Source organism: Eurypyga helias, unplaced genomic scaffold, assembly GCF_000690775.1.
Source record: "Eurypyga helias isolate BGI_N326 unplaced genomic scaffold, ASM69077v1 scaffold38113, whole genome shotgun sequence".
NCBI lineage: Eukaryota > Metazoa > Chordata > Aves > Eurypygiformes > Eurypygidae > Eurypyga > Eurypyga helias.
In genome coordinates this window covers 39,529-48,279 of record NW_010243724.1, presented here as the reverse complement: position 1 = coordinate 48,279, position 8,751 = coordinate 39,529, and the positions used below count along the sequence as shown (strand labels likewise).

At 38.0% G+C, this 8,751-nt stretch overlaps 1 protein-coding gene across 1 annotated transcript in view; it reads left to right on the top strand.

Moving 5' to 3' along the window:
- Positions 1–328: 328 nt before the first annotated feature.
- Positions 329–8,751, top strand: part of ITGA2 (integrin, alpha 2 (CD49B, alpha 2 subunit of VLA-2 receptor)) — a gene marked incomplete at its 5' end in the record, with an annotated part of 32,569 nt that continues 24,146 nt past the window's right edge. Inside the window, 7 exons of the mRNA XM_010149530.1 lie at positions 329–443; positions 816–943; positions 2,131–2,279; positions 3,382–3,532; positions 3,964–4,129; positions 5,123–5,196; positions 6,625–6,763. Coding sequence (XP_010147832.1) covers positions 329–443; positions 816–943; positions 2,131–2,279; positions 3,382–3,532; positions 3,964–4,129; positions 5,123–5,196; positions 6,625–6,763 — 922 coding nt within the window. The remainder of the gene's footprint in view (positions 444–815; positions 944–2,130; positions 2,280–3,381; positions 3,533–3,963; positions 4,130–5,122; positions 5,197–6,624; positions 6,764–8,751) is intronic.

Below are 8,751 nucleotides of genomic sequence, written 5' to 3'. Positions count from 1 at the left end.
TCGTGGCTCTGATGCCACCTGCTGGCTGACGGCAGTACTGCTCCGCACGCCTGCGAGCCACGCGCGCACCCACCGGCTCTAAACCCACGGTTTGCGGGGCAGGTGGCAGAAACCGGGCGGGATTCCTTGCAGACCTCCCGAATTGTTACAGCCGCGCACAGCCTGGAGGGGCCGGCTTGCAGGAGGGGGCGCTGGGGTGACCATGAACAGAAAACCCGTTAAGGAGAAAGTCTGTGCCTGCAGTTCTGCTTATTGCGCTTTTGTATATCGATATGGTGAGACAAGTACTTGTTATTTTGATAGTTCCTTTTTGTTGTTATTTTTTAAGACTTGTGGTCCTTTGTGGGCACAGCAGTGTGGAAGCCAATACTACGCGACAGGAGTCTGTTCTGAAATCAGCCCGAGTTTCCAGATCTTAAGAAGCTTTTCTCCTGCTGTTCAAAGTAAGGCAACATGTGCAAAACAACTTCAATTAGAAAAAGACCCCATATAAAATGAAATCAAGATACGTAGTGTCTCTTAATTTTGGATTTAAAAAGTATGTGCAAAAAGCAAAGTCCTGTGGTTCACACATTAGGACTGACAAATCATGATTCAATGGTGATAGGAATATGGACTCACTCCTCAGCATTCAGAGGCATTGCACTAGCACAGGCTCAAAATCTGAATATTGAGTCCTCATTCTAGCAAAACTTATCTGATTTAACGTCTTGGCTGTGTGAGACCTAAGTGTGCATCTCTGGATTTAGCCAAAGACTTGTAGATATATTGAGACTGAAAGTGCGTTTGATCTCCACTTTTTATTTTTGTTTTAGAGTGTTCCTCTGTCATAGATGTTGTGGTGGTTTGTGATGAGTCAAACAGCATTTATCCCTGGGATGCCGTGCGGGCATTTTTGAAAAAATTTGTGCAAGGCTTAGACATAGGCCCTAACAAAACCCAGGTAAGTCAAAGATATCTTTGAGAAAGCCAACAACCAAAAAACCCCAAAAATCCCAACCCCCCTCCCCCCAGAAAACCCCAAACCAAACACCAAAAGTAAGCAATGGGGTTTATTAGCAGTTTTAAAGAAGACAAGCATGCTGCAACATCCATACAGTACCTCCCTCAAGGCCACAAATTACACAGTTGTCTTGTGTCTTTCAGTACTGGGGGTTGTATCTCACAGCTAACCTATTTCCAAAGGGATTAGTGATTTGATTCAAAACATAAAACAACTGAAATAAAAGTCTAGGTTATATCTAGTGGAGTCAGATCTCTTTCATGCATTAGGTGTAAAAGTAATTAAAATGTAGGCTGTGAGGATGTGGTAAAAGTAGAACAGATTTTTTATGGGCTTTCAATAATGGCTCTTACTTTGCAACTGCTGCATCTTTAAAATAGTTTTTCCTGCTTGGTTACTGTCTGATCTTTGAGTTCTTTTTTTCCTTTTAATTTGGTGATGATAAGGAAGATTTTGTTGCCTTTTTTAAAAAACATTTTCTGTCTTTACAGTTGTCCATTTTCCTAAACAGTTCTGGGAACAAAGACTGGGGCACTGGAAATCTCTCTCCCAAAGGCTGCCTTCTTCCTTGGGCGACTTTGGAAGTGAGGTGCTTAAAAAAAGCTAGGCTTCCTGCTCAGTCCTATCTGAACCTCACCTGTAGCATCTTCTGTTTTTTTCTTTCATATTAAATGTTCATCTTAGCATATGTCTTTAGCTTCACCTGTATTAAAAATAAATAGGGTTTGCAGTGCTGTCAAGTAACTAACCTTTAGGATTTCCTTAGAAGAGATCAAGGTGCTGTCAGCTTGTAGAATTTTTGCTATCTTATCATTTTTTCCAGAGCTCCCTGTAATATTGCTATCCATCAGCTCTTCCAGAAGTAACCAAGCAAACATTTAATGCCTACTATTTCAGACCATTTGCATTAACACTGTAGTCTGTAATAAATGACATCAGGTGCAAGAGCATTTTAGCTTTCTTTGCTTTCCAAACCCCATTGATTGGGTTTGTATGCGTTGAGAGAAAAGTATAACCTCGTGTGCATCTGCAGATCTTTTACTCCAATCTGACAAATAAGTAAGCATCATGATTCTGTGTCACTGACTAATGCATGATAATCTAACAAAAGTTTCTTCATTGCATAGGTGGGTTTAATTCAGTATGCTAATGAGCCCCGTGTAGTGTTCAACTTGAATGCCTATCAAACAAAGGATAAGGTTGTTAAAGCAATGGAGGAAACACATCAAGAGGGAGGAGATCTGACTAATACTTTCAAAGCCATTGACAATGCAAGGTAAAACACATTGATGATTTCTGTGCAACTATTGTAACTTACCTTATGAGGCAACATCCTAAATTTCTTTACTACTGGGAGAGCACATGCACTCTGGAACACAAGGTCCTCAGCTTCTGAGGAGGTTCCCAGAACCAGGTAGAATCCTTCAGGTACATTTACAGTGCCCCATGCAGAACAGTAAAGCGATACGTAAACTAGACTTGCTGAAAAGCATGTCTTTCACCATTGGGTTAAACTCTACAGTAAAGGAGTTCTGGTACCCAACAGAGTTGTTTGGGATGTCACAGGTCTCTATATATGACAGTGCATCAAACACCATGGACAAGCTTTTAGGAAAGATACCAAGCCATGGAAAGAAGTGACGTTGATCCAGGTATTCAGTGGGACCAGTAACACTTATGGTTGCAGGTCAGGTTTTGGTTCATTGCAGAGAAAATAAAATCTGTTTTTACTGCAGCTACAGCAGCATGAAAAATAGGAAGGACTTAAAACAATGTACCATGACTCTGAATATGTATACAAACCCAGTCTGTTTTTCAATAGCAAGATGCTGTTTTGCAGTTGAATCAAAGATAGGACTCCAGGCCAAAATATTTGCTGAATCAAATGGCCTTGGAAATCTTATTTAGGGACAGACTAAGACTTCAATGGAGTCAATATTTGCAATAGGATTGTGGAACCTATTATTAACACTCTTCCCCTTTTCTCTGAACTTGGTGAAGCCAATTTCTGGCCACTCTGGTGTTACAAAACACTAATAGTTCTGACAAAAATAACCTTTTTATTTAGAAACATTTCTACAAAAAATATTGTTTTCCTTGGAATGTACATTTCTATCAGAAATACCATCCAGCCTTACTTGTTGGTTTGGGGTTTTTTTCTACTTCACTGATTACATTTCTGATGGCTCTTTGAGCAGCGCTTTGAGAAGAAGCTGTTAGGAGTGTAACAGAAAATTCTCATTGCAGATTGTTAATTTCCAAATAAAAAGCACTACAGATGCACCTTGATCTAAGTCAGTGATGAACATATTCATTGAAGTATATATATTGCATTCCATTATAAATTGCTATGTGATAAATCCAATATTTTACAACAGACAGTATGCCTTCTCACCTGAATCAGGAGGACGTCCGACAGCCACAAAAGTAATGGTTGTTGTGACGGATGGTGAATCACACGATGGCTCCAGCTTGAACACAGTGATAGGTAAATGCAATGAAGATAATATAACCAGATTTGGCATTGCTGTAAGTAATACTATAATTATATCTATTATTGCAAGTTTTTGAAAGATCTTTTTGTCGTGTGCATATGAAAGAGAGCATTCTATATCTAAGCTTTATATAATGTATCCATTGTTACACAGGTAAGACTGAAACTAGGTGAAATTAATCTTTATGAACTAGTGAAATATGGGTCTTCTTTAATTGGCTGAAAAAAACCAAAACCAATTATTACCTGAGCAACTTCAGTAGTTTTGTCCTTTGCCATGGTTTATGTATTTTTGCTGTTTCTATTGTGCCTTGTAAAGGAATACAGTCTGATAAGTAATTCAGTAATATGAATGAAGGTGATTTTTATTTTCAAATATGTAGAATATTTACTCATATAATACAGAAGGAAATGGAGTAACACCATGATTTCATTAGTCTTCTTATTTTGATCTTTTTTACTCAAGGTTTTGGGATACTTAATCAGAAATGAACTTGAAACTAAAAACTTAATTAAAGAAATCAAAGGAATTGCTAGTCATCCAACAGACAAGTATTTCTTCAACGTGTCATCTGAGGCTGCACTACTGGAAGAAGCAGGAACACTTGGAGAGCGCATTTTTAGTATAGAAGGTAAACATGTGTCCAGATGTTTTTGAAGCTATTACCACCACAGAAGTAAAGGTATCTGTATACTTGTTAGCTTCACCTATGTCTTTCTGTTAATGCTAAACAACTGTGAATTTAAAAAGCAAACCAGAAAACTAGGTTACTGATCACCGAACTGAATGTCTACAGAAATGCGATCTCTGTGGTGTCTACCAGGCGCTATGCCTGCCATCACCTACAGCCCTCTGTGTACTCTTTGGAGGAAGGTGCTGTAGGGGCAACTCAGAAGCACTTCATGCCCCCAAGAGCCAGCTTTTTAAAGACAAATTTAGACCATGCTTGGGAGACTTGTGTCCTGCCCTCAGCCGTCTCAAAAGAGATTTTCACGGCTGCAGCCTTCCTGTGCTCAGGGTGAAATCTTCCCTTGTCTTTCACCTCTGTCTATTCTTTGCCAGGCCCATGCTGCTAATGGAGTGAAGGGGATCGAGTGAGTTCCCCCTCTGGGGTTTTGTGTAGTCCTTTAATTCCTGTTACTGGATACACATCCATCTAGTCTAGGAAATATTCCTGCATGTCACAGTATTTTTCAAGAAAATTACAACAGTTTTAAATGTCCTATATGATAATAAACATTCATTTGAAAGTTGTGAATATACAGATAGTAAAGCTGATAATTTTGGTGTATTATTAGTGCTTCCTAGAAAAGACAAGAAGAGGTAAGCCACAGTGACAACACTGTGCAGACTGATTCAAGCCATATTGGTCATCATCTTCTGCCTTTTTTTGGAAGAGACTCATGGCATCGTGGCTCTATCTTACCAATTTGCCATCCAGTCCTCCAAATATTCTACAGTTTATTATCTGTCAGATTTCTGTTGTTTGGAAATGTTTTAGCAGAATTGGTGGATTTGGAAAAAATAACATACATTCTTTATATAGCCACACTCAGAGGCAGCAATACTGTATGTCTTGTGTGGTTCTGTAGCATTAACCGTATGTGAATGTTTGTTTTACCAGGTACAGATCAAGGCGATACATTCCAAATGGAAATGTCACAGGTGGGCTTCAGTGCGTATTACTCACAAAAAAAGGTATGTGAATTTAATTATTTAATGACACAAACAGATGTAATTACGTAAACATGAATGCTTAGAAGTGCAGCAAAATAAGACTAATGAAATGCAATGACCAATTTTAAGATTTTTTTGTTTTACAAGCAGGAAAATGTCAAATTATCTTCTTCCTCTTTTTTTTATTTGAATACCACAAAAATTACTTTTACTAGCTGCTGTGTCACCCTAAAATGGAAACATATACATTAATATGTGAAGTTGAGCAACAGTTTATTTCATGTAATAATTTTGAAATGTGTTAATCCAATTATTTCAGTGATTTCTGAGTTCACATTGCATTAAAAAATTCAATTGGTCCAAGGTTATATTGAGTAGCTGAATAACTCAGAAGGATTGAAACCCTGTTGTAAAGCTGGTATATTTCTAGGTCATCAACAAGATATAAATAAATCAAGTCTGAAAAGAATTTGTCTAATATTTATAAAGTTAATAATACTTGTTTAAAGCATGTTTCACTTAGAAATTAGAAATAATAATAAATCACATATATATTTCTTGCTAATAAATTTTAAGATTTTCTTCACCAAATAGGTTCTCTTTGTAATATTCAGCTGTGTTTCAAGCAGCTTTCAACTGAAAATACAGAATGGTTGTTTATTTCTCATAGCCCTTAAAGATTAATTAAATAATTTTTAGTTTACGAAGCGCTTGATGCTAGGAAATGGCAAAAATTAAGAAAGACTTGGATTTTTCTTCAGGAAAATTACACATAGTATTTTACTCTAGTTTCCTATAACAGTATCTCAGTTCAGTAAAGAATTTTAATAATTTGAATAATCTAAGCTATGTTTGGTTTATGTGTATAAGTCTCAGTTTAAGTATTATGTATTAAGTATTCTGTATCATGAGCAATAGTAATTTGGATTTTAGTTTTAACTGTTCTCTCAAGGACATCTCATTACAATACACTGAAAAATTGAAATTTCATATATTTTTCCATCAACTTTTGTGCGCTGTCATTGGCACTTTTTGTTGGCAAAAAGGGAGCTTTAGCTTTTTCTTACAGTTTTGTTTGTCTGATCCTCAGTCTTCTGAGGATAAGTCCATAAAAATGTAGACTTGGCAAGCCCAACCCCAGGGTGGACAGGCTTAGGAAATTATCACAGTGTTTAAATAAACCTGTTTTATCTTGAGTTTCAGTGCTCTGGGAACTAAAGCAGTCACTTACCCTCTTGCAGCAGAGGGGTGATAATCCTTCTTAATAGGGCAGTAAAGTCCCGCCTGTAAGTGGCAGCTATAAGCAGCTCCATTCAACTGCTTGCAGTCATTAGATTGTACATCACTGCCTTAAACACAGTTAGGTAGAAAATTACATATGGTAACTTCACCTTCACTCACTTTTTCTGAAATAGGTAGTTCTAAAATGTTGATTTTTATTTTTAAAAGGATGTTTTGCTGCTGGGTGCTGTTGGGGCCTATGACTGGAGTGGAACAGTAGTTCACGAGTCTTCAGACAGAGTCACGACCTTTCCAAGCCATGTGTTTGAGAAAATTCTACAGGACAGAAATCATAGCTCGTACCTAGGTAAGGGGCTGAAGTACAAATCTGGTAATGTATCAAAACTTCATTAAAATATTAAAGAACTTGGGAAATTATTCTGTAGCCAGACTCCTGATTTGGGAATATGAAATGAATTTTGTATCCAAGAAGGTTTTATTTAGTGGTTGATAGTTCATTGAATGAAGTCTTTATTGTGTTCTTAAATTCTACTTGTATCAATGAGGTAAGCTGAAAAAAGATCAGGCTTTGTCACAGAGACGTAAGAAGTCATGAGATTTGAAAAGGCTGCTTAGTTTATCGTACTGATGATCATGGATAACTTCTATTTCAATAATTGTATGCACTTTCCCAATTACATGTGGATGAGAAATTGATTGACTTGCTATCGTTTCATCTGTGCTTGCTCTTTGTCTGGCCTTTTCCAGTTCAGCTTATCGTTTTAGGAATATTTCTGCACTTTAACAGAGGTCATACTTATGACCCCCATACAGTTTCTGACATGTTTTTGTGACCCTATAAATCCATCCAATTTGTCTTCTCAGTTCATTCAAATGTTTTCTGCAAACCTACAACATGCCTGCTCTGGCAATTCATCCCTGAATAATACTACTACGTTAAGCACCTATGACTTTCTTAGCCTTGAAGTTTTTTAATGAGGGGCTATTTTTGCAACTGATGTGCTCTTTTCTCTATGGCTGAGCGTTACTTGCATCCAACACAATGAATAAATGTAAACCTAGCGTAATGAGCAGTAGCTCTTTTTCATGTGTGACCTCTTCACGCTTTTTCTTCCCCTTTCCAGAATAATTCTTAAAAGGTCAGGTCATTTCCTTTCAGCAGTTTTCCACAGGGTACTTTCTGGAGTATTGACCTTGACCTTCTAGCAAACAGTGTTACTGCCTTTTCTGTCCCTTCATTTCCCTTCGTTCTCCTTCTGTCCCCCACTAAAAGCTCTGCATACCAGCTCTCTCTCACCAGCTTGGGGAAGCCCAAGCAAAAGGACTGCTAGCACATCACAGCTTGCTAGATTGGACCCTGTTCTGCACTGCACCCTCTCACTTCACATGGCGGTATGGTGAGTTTCTTAGGAATACGTGGCCTTAACTTGCAGAATAAAATCTTGTTTTGTTGTTGCTTGTTGACTTCTAGTTTCCAATGCTGTCGTCTCCCTAGAAAAACAGTGACTGTACACAAATCTGAATTAGACTGGTACATGTAATGACCAAGGCATAATTGTGTTAGACTGTGCTCCTGACATTGTCCGGCAGCTCGCTAAAGACCTGCATATTCTGCCCAGTCACTGGGATTTTGTTACTCACTTTAAACTACCGTCTTTATAAAGGATGATTTTGTTTTCTTCTGTTAAAATAAATTTGCTGCAATTAAACCACAGAAATGTAAGATATGTAGTAATGCTAGCTTTATAGTGCTAATACATGTTTAAAATATTTGCAGGTATTAGAAGATGTTTCCTGAAAGCAAATAATGTTAGAATAATGGGAATGAGGATTAAAATGTTCAAAGAAGTTCAATCAACCTAAACCCTGCAGCTGACAAGCTATTAATACAGCCTGTTGTGTTCAGCCAATACACTGTGCTGTGGTTTGGTGAGCTGTGGGAAAATGCACGGCCAGCTTTGCAGAAGCCAGAAGCTAGGTGTTCCTTCCCAGTCTGAAGGCTGGCCTAAATGTTCATCTCATGTTTCTCTTTATTTCTTCATTCCAAGGATACTCTTTTCCTATCTTACTCACAAGCATGACATTTTTGTGGTCTATGGTTTACTGAGTAGCCTAAACTATTGTCCCTGCTATTCTCAAACCTGCTTCAACTTGATCTGTGTGTCATTGTTCTCTCCAGAAGACTACTGCAAGTTTTACGCATGTGTGACAGCTAAACTTCCCCCCTGAAAGCATCATTCTCTGCGACTGACATACTAGATTGACCCATCCTCTGTGCCTTTATGGATAACCAACTGAGGACTTGTAGTTAGTGGTCTCTCACACGTGTTCAAT